The sequence below is a fragment of the Schistocerca serialis genome, chromosome 5, assembly GCF_023864345.2.
Source record: "Schistocerca serialis cubense isolate TAMUIC-IGC-003099 chromosome 5, iqSchSeri2.2, whole genome shotgun sequence".
Lineage (NCBI taxonomy): Eukaryota > Metazoa > Arthropoda > Insecta > Orthoptera > Acrididae > Schistocerca > Schistocerca serialis.
Window position 1 is genome coordinate 503,677,547 of NC_064642.1, and position 25,904 is coordinate 503,703,450.

Below are 25,904 nucleotides of genomic sequence, written 5' to 3' on the forward strand. Positions count from 1 at the left end.
AATTATAGTCATTTGTAAAGGCTGTCAGTGGTACCAAATAGAGTGTCCAGACTCAAGGATGAGACAGGGACCAAAACTGAATGCAGTGAAGCAAAAGCAGGAACATCAAACTCCACTTTCAAATGTTCCTTTACAAAGGAAGATATAGAAGTAGTGACCCAGTTGCGTTCTTTCACCACTGCAAAGATGAGTGGTATAAATATTAGTGTCAGTACGCTTGAGAAACAGCTAAAATTGAAGAAGGCTCCAGTGCCCAGTGGAATCCCTGTCAGGTGCTCCCTGTGGCTAAGTTAGCTCCCATTTTAACCATAATATACATTAGATCCTCAAATAAGAACTTGTGTCTAGCAGTTGGATGAAAGTACGGCTCGCACCCATCTGCAAGAAGAACATCAGAAGTTATTCTCAGTACTAAAATTCAGTCTCATTAATGTCCGTATGTCGTATAACATAATCTGAGCTCAAACATAATGAGGTATTGTGAAGTGAATGACCTCAACTATGTTTCCCAACACTGATCCCAAAAACCCTGGTCATGTAAAAACCAACCTGCACTTTTATCACTTGATTTCCTGAAAGCCATGGATCAAGGCAGCCAGATGGATACTGTACTTTTTTACTTCCAGAAAACAGTTGATTCAGTACCACACAAACATTTATTTACCAAAATACCATTACTTGCGAAATCAAGTGAGATATGTGGTTTGTTGAGGACTTCTTTATGGGGAGGACACAGCATGCCATCTTGCATAGAGAAATGCAGGTGTGATCCCAAGAAAGTGTATCTGGATTCTTGTAGTTCATGTTGTATGTTAATGACATGGCAGATACTATTAATGGTAACCTCAGACTTTTTGCTGATGATATAGCTGTCTATAATGAATTACCATCAGAAAAAGTTGCACTTATATCCAATCAGTTCTTGATAAGATTTCATAGTGGTAGAAAGAGGGCTAACTTGCATGAAATGTATAGACGTGTAAAACTGTACACCTCTGGAAAGGGAAAAATGTAGTATAATGATTGGTATCAGGCAAACTATACAAATACCTGGGTGTAACCATTTGAGTGGGTCTGAAATGCAATGATTATATAGGGCCAGTCATAGGTAAAACCTGTACCCTGTACAGGTAGGACTGTAGTACATTGACAGGATACTATGAAAATGCTGTCAGCCTACAAAGGAGACTGCTTACAAAGTATGTGTGTGTCCCATCTTGGAATATTACTCAAAAGTCTTGAGACTGCTTACAAAGTATGTGTGTGTCCCATCTTGGAATATTACTCAAAAGTCTTGAGACCCATCCCATTTAGGACTATCAGTAGATACTGAATGTATACAAAGAAGATGTGCATGTATGACCACAGTTTTGCTTGGCTCATAAGAGAGCACACAGTAATGATAAAAAACCTGAGATGTGAACAGTTGATGACAGACATCAATTACCCAATTAAAGACTATTTACAACTTTTCAAAGACCAGCAATAAGTGAAGAAGCTACACTATGTGACCAAAAGTATCTGGACACCCCCAAAAACATACATTTTTTTCATATTAGGTGCTTTGTGCTGCCACCTACTGCCAGGTACTCCATATCAGCGACCTCAGCAGTCATTAGACATTGTGAGAAAGCAGAATGGAGTGCTCCGCAGAACTCACATACTTCGAACGTGGTCAAGTGATTGGGTGTCACACGTCTGAATGCAAGATTCCTGCACTCCTAAGCATCCCTAGGTCCACTGTTTCCAATGTGATAGTGAAGTGGAAATGTGAAGGGACATGTACAGCACCAAAGCATACAGGTCAACCTTGTCTAGTGACTGATGGAGACCGCCAACAGTTGAAAAGGGTCGTAATGTGTAATAGGCAGACATCTATCCAGACAATCACACAGGAATTCCAAACTGCATCAGGATCCACTCCAAGTACTATGACAGTTAAGCAGGTGAGAAACTTGAATTTCATGGTCAAGCGGCTGCTCATAAGCCACATATTACACCGGTAAATGCCAAATGATGTCTCGCTTGGTGTAAGAAGCGTAAACATTGGATGATTGAACATGTGGAAAAACATTGTGTGGAGTGCTGAATCATGGTACATAATGTGGCAATCAGATGTCAAGGTGTAGGTATGATGAATGCCCGGTGAATGTCATCTGCCAGCGTGTGTAGTGCCAACAGTAAAATTTGGAGGTGCTGGAGTTATGGTGTGGCCATGTTTTTCATGGAAGGGGCTTGCACTCTTTGTTTTTTTTGTGTGGCACTAACAGAGCACAGGCCTACATTGATGTTTTAAACACCTTCTTGCATCCCACTATCGAAGAACAAGTAGGGGATGGTGATTGCAATTTTTATCACGATTGAGCACCTGTTCATAATACACAACCTGTGGCAGAGTGGTTACATGACAATAACATCCCAGTAATGGACTGGCCTGCACAGAGTCCTGACCTGAATCCTATAGAACACCTTTGGGATGTTTTGGAATGTCGACTTAGTGCCAGGCCTCACCAGCTGACATCGATGCCTCTCCTCAGTGCAGCACTCCGTGAAGAATGTGCTGCCATTCTCCAAAAAACCCTCCAGCACCTGATTGAACGTATGCCTGTGAGAACAAAAGCTGTCACCAAGGCTAAGTGTGGGCCAACACCATACTGAATTCCAGCATTACCGATGGAGGACATCATGAAGTCATTTTCAGCCATGTGTCCGGATACTTTTGATCACATAGTGTAGAAACACACTTCAGCTTTCTATGTATCATTTATTGGGGACTAATTACAGCTTGCACAGAGGCATTTAAGCTGTTCTTCAGTATACATTACATATGTGATTCAAATGGAAAGAAATCCCCTACACATGGTACAGTGATAAATATGCCCTTCCATGAAACATACATTGTGATTTATATTTTTAAATGAGCAAAAATTTTAAATGTTAACCATTGGATTTTGATATTTAATTTTCAAGCTCTTATTCTGTCAAGTAAGCATCATTAGCAAAATACTTCTGATTTTACATAAATAAAATTGTAATTCTTACAAACCAACCAGTAATATTTCCACAGGAACTACATAAAACAATGTTTTCCACATGAACTGCATAGCAAAAAATGTTTGCAATATGTAAACTTTATTTAGTGTCCCTTACTATAATTGTACTTCATTGTTTCTGACTGTGCTCTGATATTTAATTAAATTTTGTGAGTTGAAAGCAGATAGACAGATCATGTGCTGAGCCTTACAGGATACAATATCTGATTTTCATCCTCTTCAGATATAATTTGATTCCTGTGTTGCATGCTGTTGATGTTACTTTCAAATTTCTGGTAGGAAGAAAGAAGGATTACAGTTTAATGCATTGAAGAGATTGATGTCATAAGATGCAGAGCACTGGAATGCCTCACAAAGGACCAGAAAGAAATTTTTGGGGGTTTTTGTGGAGAAACCAACCCAGCATTCACCTGAAGTGATTTAATAATACCGTATGAACCTCAATCAAGATGATCAGAAAGACATCCAAACTCCTGTTTGAGTCCAGAGTCCATACAACCATGTTGGATCCACTCACTTTATTAGTGTTTTCTTCTGAAGTGTGGTTTTGTTAATGGCATGCAGTCAATCATGTATAAGCAAGAGATGAAGGGAATAGTAATATTTTGTTGCTTATAGAAGCATCCCACTTACCCAATATCTTACTTATATAGGTTCAGAAAGGTCTTCTCTCATGCCATTCTAACAGCCATGTATCTCACTGAAAGAGATTAATGAAAAGATTGAAAGTAGGACAAGGAATGCGCACATAATTAAGAAATAATGGCTTTCATCATAATTATCTAACAAAATTACAGTGCAAAAATTATACTTACTTAAAGGAGTCTGTCCATTTTTCTGTTGTGGTACTTTGAAAATATTTGTTAGTCTTGTATATCTTTTAAAAAGTACTGAGTGACCAGTATGCACCAAAAATCCAAAAAATCTGTGGATTGTCTCTAACAAATTTATAGCTTCTTGCTTCTTTGGGAGGGGCATTTCTTCCTCAGCAAAACACTCATTTGTTTGATCATTTTCGTCATTACTGCCATATGTGTCCTTGGACATAATGACACACTTTGCAACAGTATTGTTCTTGAAGTGTACTCTGAGTTTGGAGAAATGAGTTAGATGACACTTCCTCAGTGGACTTAATTTCTTATGGCTTTAAATCTTGGTTGCCTCTATCAATCCAAAGGAAGCTTTTAGGCAATTCTTGATAGTAATGTCACTAACTGCCAACTATACTCTCCTAGGCAAGAAGAATATTTATCTCAAGGTCAATGTCCCTGTCCTGGCCACTCAGAATATGCCAGACCACTTCTTTGTGGTAGTAACATTTAAAACTGTATGACACTCTGGTTCTCCAGTTGTAACTTACTGGTGATATTTTCAGGTAAAGAAATGGCCTTCACATTCATGCATGCTTGTAAATCCATGTGCTCAGAGCAGTTGTCATAAAAATAGTGGTTGCTTTTCTTTTTTCAGTTAATTTTCTTTAGGTTTGTGTAAATATTTTGCTTGTAATCCAAGGCTGTGTGTTACTATGATAGTCAGTGGATAGAGTCTTTACATCTACAAACAAATAAATTAAATTACTCTACTGTAAATTTATCTCATCCCTGTCCCCTCCCTTATTATAAGAAGTTAAAAGTTAACCCCATTAGAAAATTAAAATTATTTGGACAGAAGTAAAGGTATCTCATTCAGCACAAGACACTGGTAGCAAAAATTAGTCTCTACCTGCACATGCCCTAAACCAACCTGGCTGCCAACATATGGCATTCATAACCTTTCACATGAGCATGTGACTTGCATGAGTGGCCACTACAGCCATCCCAGAGTTAGCTCATTTGGTCTTGGTGTCATCATTGTATCTGATGGTCAGTCCTGGGCTTTGTCTCTTCATGTATGATACAGTTATGTCAAACTTAATGTTGTAGATATTATAACATCTACATGTCTCCCATCCTTAGCAAAGCTGCAGAATACAAAGTAATAAAAGAAATCATGAAACCATGTACATGACTGGCAAAAAAATGAAACGAGAATGTTATATTTTATCAGAAGTTTAACAACTATGTAAAATGAAATCTTCATACCACCAGACTTACCAGCAATGAGTGCTTCTGTGACTGATGTATCATTAAATTCATAATGAATTATCTAACTGCTGCACTGGAAAGCACACCAATCTGTCATTCAAGTAATTGAGGCTATGATTTACATCAGCAATTCTGACATTGACTACAGCTTCTGACAACACAGTGTACCTGTGAATTCTTCATGATTGTGTGTATATGTTTCCTACTCAAGTCTATTTGTAGAGTTTATGTCAGCATCTGGTACATTTCTATGTCCTTCAATGTTCGTGACAATCATAGATCACAACGACTAAGTCCCAGAATTGATTAAGTATCACACGAGTTACTTTTCCCTCATGTATAATATCTGTTCTGTTGTCTGGCTAAACGATAAATGTTCTATCACCTTTCTTCAGAACTTTGACTAATACATCAAGACGATACTTGAAAAACTTTAAAATTCCAGATAGTTCTGAAACAATCTTATATCGATCAGTAAGCGTGCTTCTATTGCGATGTCTACAAGAGAGCGAATTAACATCTCCATTGAAGTTTTTCATTGTAGTCACAGCCAACTTACAGCTTGATGTGGCTACAACTCTTTTCTTCAATAAATTTTATCTCTGATCACTTTATCGCATCTGGATTTTAACATTTGTAAAGCATATACTTAGAATTCTTTATTTAGAGTTTCATGCTTTGTAAATTATGTGATCATCTGATAGTCTTTCATTTAGTTCTTTCCATGGAATAGATGTTGTTAGTTCCCTAGTATTTCTTTTGGTCAAACTTTCAATAGTGTTACTATTTTGTTGCCAGTAGCTACCGTCAAGGTCAGGATAACGAAATTTTGTATCTTTTGCTGTTGAAACGGATGTCATTAGGGGCTCCATATTTAGGGTGTTATAGTTCCCGTAACCCTCCTGGCCTGAGCCTCTGTTAGTCATTGTCCTCATCCATGTAGCCCCTTCCCTGTTCCCATTCCAGCACTACACAGCCCTCTATTCCACCGTTTCATGGTCTTTTTACTTATCTCTTTTCCAGCTACCCCTGTCCCCACCCCCCACCTCTCCCCTGCCCACTGTCTACCTTCCTGATTGCACTTAGCTGCCCTATGCCCTCTTCACCTCGTCCCTGCATGCTCCCTAGTGGCACTTCACTGTTCCATACCCCTACCCTGCTACCTCTCCCTTCCCTGCCCCAGCATCCTCCTTACCCACACCCAGTTGCCTCTCACGTCATGCACTGCTGCTTTTGCATGTGTGTGTGTGTGTGTGTGTGTGTGTGTATGTAGAGAGAGAGAGAGAGAGCGATATCTATTTCTGATGAAGCCCTTGTTGGTTAAAAGTTTATTTTATGACATTTTTGTTGTGCCTATCTGCGACTCAGCATCTCCTCTATATGATGAGTAGCAACTATCCTTTTCATAATTTTGTAAAACTAGCATTGATGTGATGGGTTTTTGCATTACAAGAGGAATGCCTCTGGGAAGTGTTAACCCAGAAGGATATAGGAGACGAGAAATCTTTCCAATATTTACAGCATTGGTGCAGCGAGGTGAACATTGGGGCCATGTGGGACATCCTTCTGCACATGTTGTGGAACAGCCATTTGATGCCACATCATGGATGGAAATGCCTTTGGATGCAGTGGCTGATTTGGCTGACAGGATAGTGAACACTATAGCTCTGATTATTTGTGTAAGAGGGTGCCAGCAGCATCGAGTAATCCAGTACCATCGACAATGATCTCTAACCCAACTAGTGCACTGGCTGTGACATGTCATTACCTAATGTCAACAATGGTCACACAGGCAGATTTATGACAGTCTGACAGCTGAGGTTGAGGCCTTTACCAAGTGAATTAATGAGTTGCTATCCCGATTTGGTAGCAGCGACAACAGAAACCTGCACCACGGGATGTCTAAAAGTTGTTCCTCTGCTCCCTCATTAACATCCAGACACAAACAGCACTCAGTCTGTAGGTATCACAGAAGATTTGTGGACCAGGCACACAAGTACACATCACCATGCACTTACCCAGTGTGCCTCGTGCTGATGCCAAAATATACTGTGATCTCTCACCTGGATAACAAAGGCCTCCTTGATGGTAACATTTTGCAAGCCCATCTTTCACAACCTGTACAACTTAAGTAATCCTGGCATCAGGTCAACAGTTCACCTAGCCTCCCACCCCTTTGTGTGACTGAGAACACAAGAAGACTACCATGAATGGGCCCGCATATGTGTAAATGCGAGTGGAGCAAGATCAACCATCGGGTACATGCGCCAGATGGGAACTTTCCAATTACTAATGCATGATTTACTCATGTCCACATCGATTTTGTGGATCCACTACCTCCTTTGAGAGGACAATGATATATCCTTACCATGATCAATCATCTTACATGTTGGCCTGAAGGAACCCCAGTGGATAACATGTTTGCAGAAACATTGGGGCCCTCCTTCATGTCAAGTTGGATTTCTTGCTTTGGTTGTTTGCTGTGCATAACAACAGACCACAGCCGCCAGTTTGAGTCAGAACTGTTCCCTCAACTAACAAAGTTCTGTGGGATCACAGGCTACCAGTTACCACCTGGCTTGTAATTGTATGAATGAAAGCTGATATCGCTCACTCAAAGCAGCAGTCATGAGCCAAGATTCAGATTGGATGAGAGCATTACCAATGATATTACTGCGTCTCCAGGTGACATGTAAACGTGACATATAAGTGTCTGCAGCAGAAATTCTTTACTGTGAAATCCTGCACCTACGAGTATAGTTCGAATAAGTGCAACTGTCACAGTTACCTGGTCTCGATTATAGTGATTTCATACTTTGACAGAGGGAACTTGCCACCCAACTTCACCCACACCAAGCTCCAAAATATGGCAACACTGATATCTATGTGCATCAGGATCTACCCATATGCATTAATGTCATGCTTGACATGGACAGCATCAGGCCTTCGCTGCAACCACTACACACTGGGCCTCACAGGGTATTGCAATGAGGTGAATGCACCTTCAAGATATTGTTAAATGGCAAGCCTACTAACAGTCACTATAGACAGGGTATAACCAGTGTACATTTCACACAATTATCAACCATCCAGTGGCCCATGACCTCACCCACTAGCATCACACCAACACTGGCACCAACTTCATCACCACCCATCACATGACTGTTGTTGACAAGATCTGGACGGCAAGTACACTTTCCGGCATACCATCTGTATGATGCTCCACTTCTCCAAAAGGGCTGATGTAGTGACCAAGCTTCACTCTCTGTTGCAGTGTAATGCGGTACAATGCCAGTCATGTACACATGAATGTATCAGTATCATAGTGGTGCAGCTGTCAATCAGCTTTCCATGTCAGCCACCAGGAGCACTGGTATCGATGGTGAATTATTCCAAGCCATCAGAGAGTCTTATGATTTTTATGAGTGTTCTTGTGTTTTTCTTATCTTAACAGCAAGAAATAGTTTTTAGTTCAGATACATTTTATCTTTACGAAGACTGTGTATCATCAAGCTATTAGCTTGTTATTTCTTTGTAGAGAATTCAACTCCTTAGGTGAACACAATAAAAGGACAGTTAGCTTATGCAATAAGTCATTTCATGCATCTAACAGTACAACCAGATCTCTGTGGAACTATTCTTCTTAAAACATAAAAGTTTTATAGAGAACACTCATGAAAACCAAACCACTCTCATCCTTATACATTATACTCTTTTAAAGAACTTGGTATACCTTCAGTCCACTGAGTACAATTACCATGATTCACAGATTTGTTTTCTTTAGCTGCTTCCTTAAACACCGAGAAACACCATTTTTCAAACCATTTATCAAGTTGCTGCTAGCTGAAAAATTCTATATGCCCCATGTTTTGACAATGTCATGAGCTTTTTCTTTTAAGAATGGTCAATCTGCAGGAATATCTTTATCAATGGTTTGTTTGATCAATTCCCTGACAGACTTCTCAGTGTCAAGAAATTCAGCAGCTTTATTTCTCTTAATATTTTGTAGTCCTCAGAATGATGGGATGCTATCATATCTTTCTCTTTTATAATCTTTTGAATCTCACTTCAAGACTTTCTGCTCTCTGCATACTCAAAATACTAAGGTTTTCTTTTAACAAAAGAACATTTATTTTTCACTTTGACATCCTAAATGCACACTGCACCTTCTTCAGAGGTCGACACCTGTCAAATAATTTGTCTTTGTTTCCTAAAGCATTGTCACCATGCAGAGAAACAATAATGTTTTGTATTTTTGGCCTATAAAATGTCCACAATGCATAACATTACTCATGGTATGTACAAGTAATCAAGTGTTTGGTATAGCCACACTCTTATAATGTATGAGGCTTGTTCCAAAAGTGTTCTAGATTATTATAATTCTTTTTAGAAAAAGTGTATTAAAAATTATAAGATATTGTTGATTCACTTGTTGACTATTTTTGCACATGATCCGCATCCCATTCAGTGTGTATGGTGAGCTGTGGCACAAACTTCTTTATGCCCTCCTCGAAGAACTCACCTGCCAGCTTCTTCCCCCACTTCAGAACCACTTTCTTCACCTGCTTGTTGATTGAAAATTTAATTGCACTCCTGTGTGCCTCCAGGGAAGTGAAAAGATAATAATCCAAAGATACCAAGCCAGGGAAATATGGTGGGTGGTTCAGAGCATCCCAACCAAATGAGTTCAAGAGCATCTCGGCTGCTAAGGCTGTGTGAAAATGGACATTGTCATGTAACGAGCTCAGTCCTCTCATTGCATTCCCCTCCTTTTGTTTTGAATCCCCTTTTGAGTTTTTTAGTGTCTCACAATATCATTATTCATTGATGGTGTCCCCCTGAGGCAAAATTAGATTATCCCAGCATTTCTGTGAGTACCTCATATAAGAAAGTTTCTGGATAATTGTGGAAACACTGCAGAAATTTTATCCACTGTCAATCGGCAGTCTTCACAAACAGATTCTTCAATGTTATTCACCAACTCATCAACCAAAATGGAAGGCATTCCATTCCTCTGTTTGCCATGAAGATTTTTTCTGCCTCCACCATACTCCCTACATCACTTTAACACACTCATTCTGTTCATAACACCTTGACTGTTAACCATTTTGATGTGCAAAAAAATTCAGTAGCTGTTATTCCTTCTGCTTGGTAATATTTCTTACCAAAGTATTTCGCACAACTGGACACTAAAATATGAATTTGCAGACTACCATGTTCCTGCTCTGCTCACTGTGGTCAGGGGATTCCCCTTTACCACTCAGTGTTGCCAACCCCAAAAGAACAAAAAACCATAGTCCATTATGATCACAGTACTCTTACTTTCTGAACATGCCTGTTATCCAGATTTGGAAGTGTGTAACAGTAAACATTTATACAAACTGTTCAGAAAACTCTTTATTATGGAGTAAAAACAGAATGATAACCAAAAATAAAGTCAGTCTACATCTACATCTACATTTATACTCTGCAAGCCACCTCATGGTGTTTGGCAGAGTGTGCTTTGTGTACCAATGTTGCTTTCCCCTTCTTCTGATCCACCCATGAGGAGTTCATGGAAAGAACAATTGCTGGTATGCCTATGTGCAGGCTCTAATATCTCTGATTTCATTTTCATAATCTTCTCATGAGATATACATAGGAAAAAACAATATATTGGTTGACTCTTCCAGGAATGTACTCTCTTGAAACTTTAACTTTAAACCACACCAAGGTGCAGAATACCTATCTTGCAGTGAATGCTACTGGAGTTGGCTCAGCATCTCTGTCATGCTTTTGCACTTACTAAATGAACCTGTAATATAATGTGCTACTGTTCTTTAGATCTTCCCTATTTCTGCTATCAGTTCTACCTGTTATGGATCCCATAGTGATAGGCAGTATTGGTCAAATGAATGTTTTGTAAGCCATCATTTTTGTTGATGGATTACATTTCCCGGGAATTCTTCCAACAAATCTCAGTTTGACATCTGCCTTTCCAGCAGTTAATTTTATGTGGTTGTTGCGATTCAAATCACTCCAAATGCATACTCCTAGATAGTATTGCATCCAGTGAAAGTAACTGCTTCCAGTGATTGTTCTGCTATCATATAATCATAAAATAATTAGTCTTTCTGCCTTTGTATTTGTAATGTGTCACACTTGTCTATGTTCAGGAGCAACTGCCACACCCTGCAGCAAGTGTTGATTCTCTGCAGGTCTTCCTGAATTTCACTGCAGTTTTCCAGAATTGTGACTTCTCTGTATACAACATCATTATCTGCAAAAAGTGTCATGGAACTTCTGATATTGTCTACTGGGTTGTTTATACACATAGTGAAAAGTTATAGTCTTGTAATACTCCCTTTGGGTGCATTCAAAGTTACTTTTAGGTTTGAAGACATCTCCATAGAGAATGAGATGCTGTGTTCTGTTAGCTAAAAACTCTTCAGTCCTGTCAAATGGATGGTCTGATATTCTGTACACTCACATTTTGTTCATTAGGCATTACCTCTGCACCTGTATGTACTGATTTTTGGGTCTCATGTACGAACACAGCAAGTTAGATTTCACATGACTGTTGCTTTTGGAACCCATGTTGATTCCTACAGAGGTGATTATCGTTCTCCGGAAATGTCATAACACATGAACGTAAAGAAATGTTCCAAAATTCAACAATGGGCAATGTCAGAGATATAGGTCTGTAATTCTGTGCATCTGGTTAATGAGGTTTCTTGAAAATGAGAGTGACCTGTACATTCTTCCAGTCATTATTAACAGTTCACTCCTCCAGAGACCTATTATCCACTGCTGCTAGAAGAGGGGTAAGTTCCTTGCATACTTCATGTAGCATCAAACTGATATTCCAACATGTCCAGTGGCCTTTCCTCTGTTGACTGATGTCAGGTACTTTCTTTCCTATGGTCAGTTATTTTGATACCTGTCATTTTGACATTTGTGTAATGATTTAAAGGAGGAACTAACTGTGTGATCTTCCTCTTTGAAGCAGTTTGGAAAAAGATGTTTAGTATTTTGGCCTTTTCTGTATCATCCTCCATTTTCCATTATCATCAAAAAGTGTCTGGACAGATGGCTGTTGTCTATTTACTGATTTAAGACTGAAGCTTCTTGGATTTCCAAAAGTGAACACCTTATTTCATCTCTGAAATCAAAAGTTCCTGCTGGGCGACATACAATACATTGTGTTGACCAACACGGTATTGAAACATTCTCAGAGTCTCCTTAACATGCTGTCTCAATGCATTTCAGACATTGCTCTTCTTGCCTGCCCTACTCTTTGAATGCAGCCTTCCTGAGCCCATCTAGGTTTCCGTGATAGAGCACTGCAAATTTCAACTGGTCCCAGGCATTCTCAATTGTGTTCATGTTAGCAGACACTGCAGGCTATTGCATTTAGTTGATTCCTACCTCCTGGAGGAAGGTGTTCATGAGGGTGGCACAGTGTGCTGATGCTTTATACTGATGAACCCTTCTACTGCAACCCTGGGGTGTGAAATGGTACCAGGCCACTTCAAAAGTCTTCTATAAAGATTATTAGGTGTCAGACAAATTCTGCGCTTATAGAATGGATTTCTTACCCTGCAGTAGTAGAGTGTGTACTGATATGCAACCTCCTGACAGACTAAAACTGTGTGCTGGACTTAAACTCAAACTTGGGTCATTTGCCTTTCATGGACAAATGTTCTACCAACTTAGCTACCCAAACACAGCACAGGACCCATCCTCACAGCTTTATTTCAGCCAATACCTCATCTCCTACCTTCCAAACTTCACGTAAGTTTTCCTGTGAAACTTGCAAAACTAGCCATTCTGGAAGAAAGATTATGGCAGAGACGTGGCTTAGCTGTGGCCTGGTGTGCTAGTTCTGCAATTTTCACAGGAGAGATTCTGTACAGTTTTAATGGTAGGGTATGAGGTACTCATGGAAATAAAGCTTTGAGGATGGGTCCTGAGTTGTGCTTGGGTAGCCCAGTCAATAGAGCACTTACCAACAAAAGGAAGGCAAAGGTCTCAAGTTCGAGTCTCTGTCTGGCACACTGTTTTAATGTACCAGGAAGTTTCAAATTCTGCACTTTTGCTGAAGAGAAGCATATGCCACTGTCCCAAGACCCATTCCATGTTTTCCCATGTACCCATTCCTTGTACACTGTAGTGCTGTAAGTTATGGCTTTTTTCATACTGGATGCATAGAGTTCAAATTGATTGTGTAGAGATGTTTGCATAGTGTCTTGGTCCACAGTGTCTGCACAGGGCACATTCAGTTGCACTCGACTAAGCAATAAATTGTAGACAGCAGTCAGCGGGCATTCATGTTGGCTGTGGGCAACCATGAAGAGGCAGGTCAACAATGTTATGTTTCTCATGATGCTAGTTGAATATATGATTCTGTTGTCACTGTGTAGGCATATTCAGTGGACAATTTCTTGTGATCCCAATCCCTCTTGCTGTAAAATAAGAATGAGCATGATGTCCAAAGTTGAAGTGACCTTTGGAGGTATTTGACACAATGAACAGTGTACACAGGTTGCATTGTCCCACTCACATTCAGAGACACAGCATGCTTTACATTGCGCTGCATTGTGAATGCAGATTAACATTTACTTCAGTTACACAGATGACTGCATGTAACAATTTCTTGTGGTCAAAAAGATATTGAGAAAGAAGTTTCCACTAAAAAACACAATGCTACTTGTGCAGATGGTGCAAAACAGTTTTTGAGCAGTTTATATTTAAATCCTGAATAAAATGATTGTTTAGGAAAGCTGTTTCCCAGCATTTCCTGGAAGTAACTCTTACCTGTAGAGGTGGGAGGTCAAATGGTCTCACTTCTAGGGACAGGAAAACAGTTCTTAATTACAGAGGTTTTTACTTTTACACTAGAAAGGTTTTAGGGAGTGAAAGTGCCAAGGCCTGGTGATTAATCTCACATGTATGGAGTTATCATGTGGGTCTGACTGCCATCAATAAGCTGTAATTCCATTTGTGATGAATCTTTAGTTTTAGTTATTTCATTGCAAAGAGCTTAAGAAGCACATGATACAAGGTAAACTGTTTCAGCAGCAGTATTATCCAAATTTGGTATAGGAACCATAATGCCATTTAAATTATTGTTTGCCAAAATAGAAATTGATACTTTTATAAAACTAATGGTATCTTATTACTCATAAGTGGTAGTAGTGTACTTCATTATTTCAATTTATATTACTGTCATCACTTGCTCCAGAACATGAGTCAATCGAGCTCTGATTTTTAAATGAAGTGGTAAATCAATCAATCAAATTGGCGATCAGGGACCCTGTAGATAATGTGCCGGCCTCACAATTCTCCTCCATAGAAGGAAATTTTGTGCACTTTGGATCCAGTTGTCATGGACTTCTAGTTGGCAAAGGTCTTTCTGTAGCTCATCCTCCCATCACTTCCAATTGGATGGGTACCATCAGGTCTTCCCATAAGTACAGCTTTTGCCCAAGAGGTGTCTGGTCTCCTAGCAATGTGGCCTGCCAAGCCTATTTCCGCACTTTCAGTTTTTGAATGATGTTCACTTGCCTCATCAGCTTGTACAATCCTTGGTTTTTTTCTACATCTCCAAGAGTTCCATTCCTGGACAGGTCCAAAGACCTCCTCATAATGTTTCTTTCGAAGACCAACAAGCTTTCTTCATTGTGCTTAGGGTTTCTGTCCCATACAACAATACTGGCACTATCACGTCATTGTATGCTTTAAGTTTTATCTTAATTGACGGATTCTTGGATGACGTTATCTGCTTTAGACTGAAATAAGTCTTAGACCCATTCACAATACATTGGTTTATTTTCTGTTTTAAATTATTTTACCTGTTGAACCATGTATCGAGGTACTTAAATTTTCCACTTTAGCAAATTTCCATATCCCTACCTGTAATGGGATGTCATTAGGGTCTTCTCTTGATGCCTCCATTACCTCGGTCTTTTCCGCATTAATCTGTAACCCGATCTTACTTGCATTTTGTGCTGGGTCTTCTACAGTTTCTGCCATCTCTTCCTCTGAGTCTGCTAGAACTGCAATGTTGTCTGCATAACCTAATAAATCTGCCCTACCATTTAGCGTCCGAAGTGGTAAAAGTTTCTGAAATTAAAATGTGAACATAAAATATTAATTCTAAGATATAATAGTCATGTTTATGTGCTCCCAGGAGAACTATGATTAAAAATTAAAAATTATGTTATTTTTCCCACACTCATCAATTTACATTTTGTTGAATGTTGTCTTGGATGACATAAAAACAATATGAGCATTAATATCTGTGATAAATTGTTCAAAGTGACCTAAAGTGAAATAACCACATAAAACTGGTTCTAGGGATAGCAAAAGCGAACCTGAAATTTGGTAGAAGAGTCCAAATGAAAGATAAATAATCTATGAAACATGTGACTTACAAAAAAATCCTTCCACTAATTCCTGAGTATTACTCAACAGTTTGGCACATGTACCAAGTAGTGTAGTATTAACAGAAATCTGACTTCTGTGTATATTCGCTTCAGTAATGCAATCATTGTGAATAAATGTTGTAAGACGGTTTTTCTATTTGATGATACATGGCGGCAAGTTTTGTGACAAGTTATTTATTACCTTTAAATAAAAATATGTTCAATATATTTATATCTTGTCCCACATTCATGAGGACCATTTGCTTGGGATCTGTGGAAGGTACATTAGCATATTTATTTTTCTTTGTAAATAGTTATTGTGTATTCCTGTTTGTCCAACTTCTTCTACTTCCTGGAGGATCTCCTCACTATGGATGTATACAAACAAAAATCACCTAAAGAATAGCAGTAACTTTTGTCAGTGGGCTATTCATAAAGCCCAAGAGCAATATGGCTCTGGTGGCAGGTGCTAGAAGAGAGTCATTGTGCAGTATGGAGAGGATTGCTGTTAAAATTGCAAGAGCATACTTTCCAAGAAGAATCAGATAATTGTTTTACTTCCTTCCCAACCAGAAACTAGTACAGCGAGAAAATCAGAGAAATTAAAGCTGATACAGACGCTTACCAACAGTTGTTCTTCTTGGGTGCCATTCATGAAGGAAACAAGGAAGAGACTAATTATAATGGTACCACACACTACAGGATAGTCAGTGGAGTATAATTAAAGATGTAGATACAAGAGACTTGATGTAATTATGAAATAAAACAGCATTTTTAAACTTATTGACAAGAGTCACAAAAACTGGAATAGTCCAAATAAATTGTCCAATAATGATTATACTGTCATCAGGTTTAGAGTTTCATAAATATTGATACAGCTCTTAATATCTCTCTGTTCTTGAATGAAACCCAAAATCAAGCTGGACAATTTATGTATTATTAATTGTGTGAACAGAACATGCAGTACAATGAAGGTAATTACCACTTTGCAGTGTGACTGTTATCTTGTAATCATGCAAGGAACATCATTTAGAATCCTGTCACTATCTATAAATGTTTATAACATTTTTGCAAGAAATGTTTAGTTTAAATATATTGCTTCACATGTTACTGAAAATTAGACTTTTTGTGGTTATGTCGAGGCAGTTGTCCAAATTTAGCATTTTTTCTTATGAATTCCAGTAACTGCTTTGTTACTGTTTTACATCACCATTCGTTTTTCTCTTTCTTTGATAGGGTTTTTTTGCTAGCAAGTACTGACTATGAACCACAGTGGAGTGCTTCAGTTTTAATCACCTACAGTGATGATATAAAAACAGAACCACCCACCATAAACAATCTTACACTGAAGATAAATAATATTCCTTATAATGAAGGTAATATAATTATGCTTTCTTTTTTCTTATTAGTTGTTGTCAATATCATCCTTCCTTAGTTTTAATTTACCAGTTGTTTCTGTTGAAAATCACATGTTCCACAATAGCCTTTCCAAAACACACACACACACACACACACACACACACACACACACACACACACACACACACACAATTGTGGTGGCAGATGTATAATTTTATGGCTCTTCATATATTATTTGTACTTTTTTCTGGAGCTGTATCCATTCTTTGATTATTAATATTAAACATTATTCTGTGGGTCTAGTAATTCAGTTACCTTGGAAAAAATATGACAAATGAGAAATACTTTGTCTTTTAATTGGCACTAAGTTAATATTGTCCTATGTTAACCTGGAGATACTAACTTGTCAAAAACATTTATTCTATAAAATTGAATCCCATATTTTTGTTGTGGTCACGGACTCATGATAAAAGTTGTGTTAACCTGGCATCATTGTAGTGGTCATCTTATAGTTCCATTAAAACTTTGTTATTGTTTGCTACAAAAAGCACCAGAAGATATATTTGATAACATGAATGTAAATAACCTATGTCCACAGTCAAGCCATTTATTCATTCATTCATACATTGTGTTCCATGGACACCATCATAAGGGAAAAATCTCTACAATGTGAAACAAGTCCAGATAGTTTTTTAACTCTTAACATCTAGTGTCACAGATGCTATCTCCTGTGTACTAGTCTAACAACTATCATTGTATTGTAACTGACAATAAACAATCAAATAAAAACACATTAGATTTACTCCTGCAGACATTGCAATACATCACTAACTAGCTTAAGCAAATTACAAAAATCACATGGTGTTTATTATGGTTTTGGTGATGTTTACAACAGAATATTAAAAACATGTGAATCATGGCACATTTCCTTTTAAATGTAAATGTACAATAGTAAAACATGTTTATAAAAATGGAGGTAAGAAAATCAATTCTAAATACAGAGCAGTTTGCCCCTTCCCATCTGTTAAAATATATTTGACACAATGACCTACAATTTGATTCATTTGTCATTGCATGACGTGTAATCTGCCTCTCACTTTGTTTGTTGTAAAAGATTCTCCACAGAGAAATCCATATATGACTTACAAACATTAATTTCTGACAGAGCTAACCAACAAAGTCTATTGTGTTTGTCAATTTGATGACCCTTCTATGCACTTTTATTGTATGGACCATAGCATCCTACTCAACAAATGAAATTCTATGGCATTAATGCTATCTGTCTTGCACTGATACAGTCACACACTCATAAAAGGAAGCAGAGACCACATTGGCCATCTGCATCAAAGGAATAAAACTAAACTCAGAATAAATTAACATAAAATATGGAGTCTCACAAGTTTGTGTACTGTGTCTATTCTTGTTCTTAACCTATGTAAATGATCTTCCCGTGACTGTAGTAACTATTTAAAAACTGTAAGCTACTTAGTTCCATGTTCAGTATATCATATTCATGATTTATATTATGTGCAGACAAATGGGTTGCAAGATGTCCCTTAAAATTTCTCCTAATCTCACATCTTGACTGGTTCTCCTATAACCTAGTTTCAGTCAGTGATGAACATGATAGTTATTTTCATCAGCACATGTTGGTGATGCGGTCACACTGCAGGACTGAAAGAGGATTGAAATGTTGACTCTCTACTGCTAGATGCTTCAGCATGGCATGTCAAATGCTCATCCCAAATGCAAGTCTACAGCCAGAAAATTCAAAGCAATGTTAAATTAAGGAAGAATTTTTCATGAATATATTTTCTGTGTGTATTATACTTAATGTCATATTCATTAGTGCTCCATGCAGAAATAAATGTTGCAGTTAAACTACTGTCCGTGTGTGTCATTTTTAATACAGTTTTTTTACATGTGTAAATGGTTGATCTAAACAATGGTGTTTAATCGAGAGAAATGTTTTGCATATTGTGAATCAATAAGTTTCAGCTGTCTTTGTAAGAGTACTGGATACCAAGATATCTACAGAATTTTTTTTCCTCTCTTTTTCAGTGAAGGCAAAACTACATGCTGTAGTAATTGTAGTAAACAGTAGGCAGTATTATATAAAGAGTAATTATGAGCTTTTCTTCAATGAATTCTGGCTGTATCTGCAGCAGCAGAGACAAAATGAGAATCATATCCCTCTATCTGTTTTTATTGAAAAAACCAATGAACAAAAACATAGCTGATGTTGACAAAGTAGTTGAAACAAAACAAAATTTAAGCAAGAAACAAAGTATGGATCCCACTTTGGATCTTATATCTTTTCCACACAAGTCTCTCACTTGAGAAAGCCCACCAAAGGAAAGGAAAGAAAACTACTAGAGAGTGGTCGGCACAGCATTACCATGAAGCTGTCCAGAGAGGCCAGACCACCATTACACAACACTCTTGAGCCACAGTCCAAAGCTGCCACTTCTGATGATCTGGGCTAGACTACCAGCAGGTGAGATGCATGGATGTTGCAGTTGGGCTGGCAGATCCCTACAAGTCCGGGTGTTGTGTCGAACGGCCTTCTGGCCAGTGGTGAACCAGCTTATAAGGGCGATTGGTGGATGGCTCTTCTGGGACTATTTTTGATAACGTGAGTGGTGTAGGAAAATAGTCTGCTTGTTGATTATGATCTCTGACACTGCTGTCAATCCACAGTGCTTGGGTAGTGGGCCCTGATGTCCAGTGGCTAAGACATGAGGCTGTGTTTTCGTCTTTGACAGTAACCTTTGTCATACCATAAACATTTGCTCTGATTTCACCCACTGTGATTAAGGCATCCTGCATCACTGTTCCCTCATGTGGGATGCTGATGTCACAGGCAGATGGGACAGACTCTGCACAGGTGATAAAGAGTAACTAATTGTGTTACTATGTTTTAATGGAACTATTTGATTAGTAAGTGCAACTTAACCTAGTCTCAGTCTGTGCTGTAGCACTAGGTGATTCACTTTTGGAAAATGTCATCTGTAATTGGAAACTTTTTAATCATAATTTATTGTTGAACATCCATCACTAAATAATCTTTCTAAACTAAAAACCGTCACAACACTGTAGAAGAGAGTATATAGAAATGTTTCAGTTTTTTCATACTTGATGCTGTGAAGCAAGCAGTTTGATTCAAAATGTGAGTAGCTTTTCGCACTATAGTAGCTGTGCATATCATACCATGGTTATGGAGAGGGAACAAGCTATCTTAAAACTCAGTTGTGATCTGGCAGTTGCACAGGTAGAATTAGGCCAGTTGAGATCTGATACAAGTATTCAACATCAATATTTCACTCTGAAAAAAAAAAAAAAAATGTGGATCACAAATGTATAAAACACAAAGTAATGGACCACTGTGTCTTATAACAACTATGTGTTAAATAAGGTTGTGAGAGATGGTGAAGACCCACTGCAGTTCAATACCTTTGTTAGAAACTTGCTGCAAAAGCAGAGTCTTAGTCCTGATTTAAATGAAGTGAAAGTGTAGTAGGCAAATAAAAGCTGAATGAAGCCAAAGTGAGCATAAATAGAGCAATACAAGAAGCATTCAGTGAATTTATGATGTATTCTCCTTGATTTTCAAATAAACAAGGAAGCAGCTGAAGATATTGAACTATGTCATATGACAAGTCTTTAGGCATGAAACTCACAATGTTCTAACTGAAGTTACTACAAACACTTGTCTGTTGGATGCAAATAAACACTCTGAATGTACAAGTTTGACATAATCTTGACTGAGCATTGACATGATGACTGTGGAACTTGAACTCTTCTCCAATTGGAACCCAAGAAGGAACTTGTACCGCGACCATATTTCATAAATACTATGCAGCAGTGATACCTCAGAACTCTCAGGGCACATGGGACAAGGCTCGTCTGGATTGGTGCCATCAGTAATGCTGTAGGGATATGCACCATCTTTGTGACAGCTAGTGTGATGTAGTCAGTGATTGACAGTCTTTCTCCCTTAAAATATGCATGGGTGTAGTGTATGGATGTGGAGCACAATGGCAGGCAGGAGGATGGAATGCCAACTCAATTGCAGGACAAGAGCTGAGACTATAATTGGCATCAAGCACCTGCCCACAATCTGACATTTGCCCCGAACATGGCCAGAAACACCGACCCGAAAACCAACCACAGGGTGTGCACCAGCATTTGTAGGTGGAGACAAGGGCACTGATGCAGATGAGGCATCAAAGACAGTGATAAGACTTTCTGAGGCGCCCAACCGGATGACTGGAGGCAACTCCTCTGCTGGCTGTGGCACAAGGTTACTATTGCGGCTGTGCACAGGAGGCAGCTGCAGATCAGCCTCCATAGATGTCCCCAGCTGAGGAGATTACCATGCTATGGCAGGTAACAACCGCATACTTGACAGCAGCTGCTACAGGCCCTGGGAACAATCTGGGTCCATGAACATAAACGGAGTTGCAGTATCTTGAGAAGTAACACGCCTAAGCTGGTTTTGATGCTGCCAGTGCAGCCCCATTGAACTGCAAAAGCACCTCAGACATCATACCACATTCATATCCATAATGCCTGCCAAAGAGCCCATACAAGACCAGTTGCTTAGGGCAAAACTTAGAACTAGGCAGCAAGACAGAGATCAGTTCGGGTGGACACAGGAGATGGAGCAATGTCCATGCAGGAGTTCCACTGGTGACTTGCCACCTTGGGCAAGGAACAGCAAGATGACTAAAAAATTTTGAGGGCCTGGTCCTGTGAGTGTGTGGCCCACAACTTGTCCATCTATGACTTGAAGGTTCTGACAAACTGTTCCACATCGCCATTGGACTGTGGTTGGGAGAAGGCTGTGAGGATATGCTGTGTGCCACTATCACTGCAAAATTGTTCAGACTTATGTAACATAAATTGTGGCTCATTATCAGACACTGTTACTTCTGGCAAACCTTCATTACAAAAAAATTGAAGTCAGGGTCAACACAGTACTCACAGACATAGTGGAGGTCATGGGTTTGATGAAGGGGAATTTGCTGTAAGTGTTCACCACCAATAACCAGTGGGTATTCCAATATGGATCAGAAAAGTCAATTTGCAGCTGTTACCATGGTCCAGCAGGGCAAGGCCAATGAAATTAATACTGAGCAGGAGCGGTCTGATGCCCTGCTCACATAGAATACTGTAAGTCATTGTCTCTATCTGAGAGTTTGTCTCTGGTCATGTACAATGCCGCCTGGCTAACTGTTTGGTCCAGATGACACCCTAATGACCCCTTTGTAACAGTTTGAGTACTTCCTGCTAGAGGGACTGAGGAACCATTACACAAGCATCTCCACTTTCTGTATGAAGGAGGAGAATAACCATCTGCACTGAAATGACTTGACCATGTGCAAAGTAGTGGTGTACTGTAATGTGGCAGATACGACAATGTTATGAGACCACCCTTGGCAAACAAAATCAAGAACCCCACTCAAAGCTGGGTCCAATGCCGTTGCACTGCCACTCAATGAAAAGTCACCAGAAAGTCTTTCAACATGAGCATCTTCTGAGAGTCGATATGGAAACCCAAGTCCTCCAATGAATCCAAGTTGGCATTGGAGCTTACTGGTAGGGACAATAGTAGGTCAGAATTGAAATGCTTAGTGGTAGGCTAATATGTCAACTCATATTGGTAATTAGACAACAATAGGGCCCACCGTGGTAACTTCTGCACTGTACGAGCTAGGACAGGTTGCGAGGAACCAAACAAGGCCATCATCAACCTGTGGTCCATAATCAAGTAAAATTGGCATCTGCATAAGTGTTGATGGAACTGAGTAGCCCCATGAATGATAGACAGAGGCTTTTTTTACCAGCTGTCTGTAATTGAAATGTTCCTTATACAGTATCTTTGATGCAAAGGCAGTTGGCCTGTCTGTGGAGCCCACATGGTGTGACAACACTGCACCAATACCATAAGAGGAGGAGTCCACTGCAAGATTAATAGGATTGGAGGAGTCAAGGTGTATAAGACACTGGTCACTTAATCACTTAGTAGTGAACCCTTTAAGCACTGAAAAATGATCTGAGAATCACATGTAGTGACTGTATGTTACAGTGATGTGTATTCTGGCATCACTCAGTGCTTGAAGTATTTATTCTTGGTGATGTGTTCATTGACATATCTTTATTCTTTGTTTTGTAGTAATTAATTGTTCCTTGCTCTTGTTGAATATATGTTGTATGCCACATGGATACCTTGATTTAACAGTATTAATGCCTGAGGGTAACTCTAATAAACAACACACTAGACCAAACAAAAGAAATGCCCTTGCAGTGCAAATGATTCAGTGGAGCAACAATGTGATGAGCATTAGGTATGAAACAAATGTAAGATGTCAATTTTCCCATGACTGTTTGTAGTTCTGTCACATTTGTGGGGGCAGGCAAATCATGAATCGCACACAAATGCCAGCAAGATGTATGAATGTCACACGCATTAATCACATGATCCAGATGATCCAGCCACTCTATTTCTGTGTTAAAAAATGAATATTTGAAATGGTTACTCTTTAAACCCTCCTTCGATAACACTTTGACCACTGCTTCGAGGTTCTACAAATGTTCATCCAGCATACAGCCAGAGACGACTGTGTCAGCCAAGTAATTAGCATATGATGGTGCTTGTGAAGTAAGTTGCTCCAAGTACCTCTGAAATATTGCTGAGACCATTGCACTACCAAACAGTAACCAATGATACCGAAACGGATTCAGATGGGTGTTGATCACAAAAATCTTTTTGGATGCTGCCTCCAAAGGCAGTTGCAGTATGACTCCTTTATGTCAATTTTTGAAAAAACAAGAAGGAACAACAGTTTGTGGATTGTCAGTAACTTTTAAAGTGCACAGTCTTAGATGATCCAATGGCTTTGGTAGAACAACCAAAGGGGATGCTCAGTGCTTTGCAGACACAGCTTGCCAACACTGCAGATCTGCTGCTGCCTGGTTCCATAGAGCATTTGGGACAGGTTGAACTTGAAAAAATGTTGGCTGTACATTATCTTTTTATATAACATGGGCCTCAAGCACTGATGACACCATCAAACAAAGAACTGTACATGTCACACAATGCATTGACACTAGCAAGTGGCAAAGCTGAATTTACTTGCAACACATTCCTTTGAATTGTCAAACCAAATAAATCAAAACTATCCATTTGAAAAATGTTTGTATTGTCTTGTGAACATAGGACGTGAAAGAGAAATTATTTTCATAGAACCACAGAAAGTAGCAGGCAAACTACACTCACCTAAAACAGGAATATTGTGACCAGTAAATGCTGATAGCATGGCACTTGGCTGCTGGAGCTGCAGGCTACTTGAACATTCATATTATATGTGGATGAGCAGTGTAACAGTCACCCCATTGTCTAACTGAAACTTCACATTCTGATTTGCCACATGCAAATGTACAAACAATTTGTTAGACTGCCTGTTGATCACTGAAGACTGTCCTAGTAATCAGGTTGAACTACCAACATGTCTGTGTGCACATACATGTCCTGTGGGAAAGAGTCTGGCATTGACTGAAAACTGTGTGGCACCAGATTGCTGAAGACACATTGATTGTGGCCTGCTTGTCGCGTGTGAAACACTTTGCCTGCTGGAAAGGACTCTGTGCCCTGTCTTGTGCACTATAATAACGTGGGCAATGCTTCCGTGTTTGTGCAGCACTGTGCACCAACAGAGGGACTTGTTAGCATGAAACTGAGTCCTCGGGCCATGTCCACCCTGAGCAGGTGGGTGGGGGAGACGGGGGTGGAGGCTGATGTCTGAAGTTGCTCACTCTTCACCATAAAAATAGGTGTAGCTCTCATATCAAGTTCAGCAATGTCTGCTATTCCTGAGACTCAATTATTGACAACATAGTTTTCAAGTCTGGGTTTGGGGTTAGGAAGCTTCAGAATAAAGGCCTGAATGCATGCATGTAAAACAATATGAATGATAGCATGTTGAAGCATTACATCACTATAACTTAAGCCACAGAAACACCTGAACTTACTCTGTCTTGTTAACCTGTTTATAGGATTGCTCAAACTTCTGTTTGAGCCGAAAGAATGTATACCTAGCAGCTCCTACATGTATTTGAAATTCAAAATGATCAGACAGTTTGGACACTAGTTCATCATATGGCACTTTGTCAGGACGAAAATCTTGGAATAATTTGAGTGCCAAATGGAACACCTCTGCATCTGCTGTGAACAACAAATGAAAAATGTGCTAGTTACCTGTGATGACGGCATGAATGTGTGCTGTAAGCTGGGCCACATGTTCTGCCCAGATTTCACTTTGCCCCGCAAACTTTGGAACTCAGGTACCTGAGGAACTTGCTCCACTGGTTGAATGTGAATATAGTGTTTGTAATAACTGGTCAATACACTGTCCCCATAACTGTAAAATTTTGGTTGATAACAAGCCTGGCACTGGGGTAGTGACAGATATAATATTCACTCTTACCCAACTAACACACAAAACAAGACTGAAAAAGTTGACAAATTAGTACAAAGTATTCTCCTTTTGTGCACATAGGTGGACAAACAGAAAATTAATTTGAATTAATAGCCAGATAATATAACCCTTTATTTAATTCTGAAATACACTTATCTTTGTAGGAATCCATTGCTGTAACTGAGTTAACCACACATGGAATTATGTACACAAGTATAACTCTTAAAACTTCCTGGTGGGTTAAAACTGTGTGCCAGACTGAGACTTGAACTCGGGACCTTTGCCTTTTGTGGACAAATGCTCTACGAACTGAGTTACCCAAGCAAGACTCATGACCTGCCCCACCTCTTCACTTCCGCCAGTACCTCATCTCCTACCTTCCAAACTTCACAGAAGCTTGTAACACCAAAAATGCAGGGTGCATGGCACCTGCTACTAATATATAATTTTTTTGCTGAATTTTATGTAAATATTTGTAATTTAAATGCTTTCTTTTAATAAGTAAGGACATTGTTTCACTGT

At 39.1% G+C, this 25,904-nt stretch overlaps 1 protein-coding gene across 1 annotated transcript in view; it reads left to right on the plus strand.

Moving 5' to 3' along the window:
• LOC126481474 (alpha-L-iduronidase) overlaps nucleotides 1-25,904 on the plus strand; it is a 247,787-nt gene that overhangs the window by 172,743 nt on the left and 49,140 nt on the right. Inside the window, exon 10 of the mRNA XM_050105252.1 lies at nucleotides 16,780-16,919. Coding sequence (XP_049961209.1) covers nucleotides 16,780-16,919 — 140 coding nt within the window. The remainder of the gene's footprint in view (nucleotides 1-16,779; nucleotides 16,920-25,904) is intronic.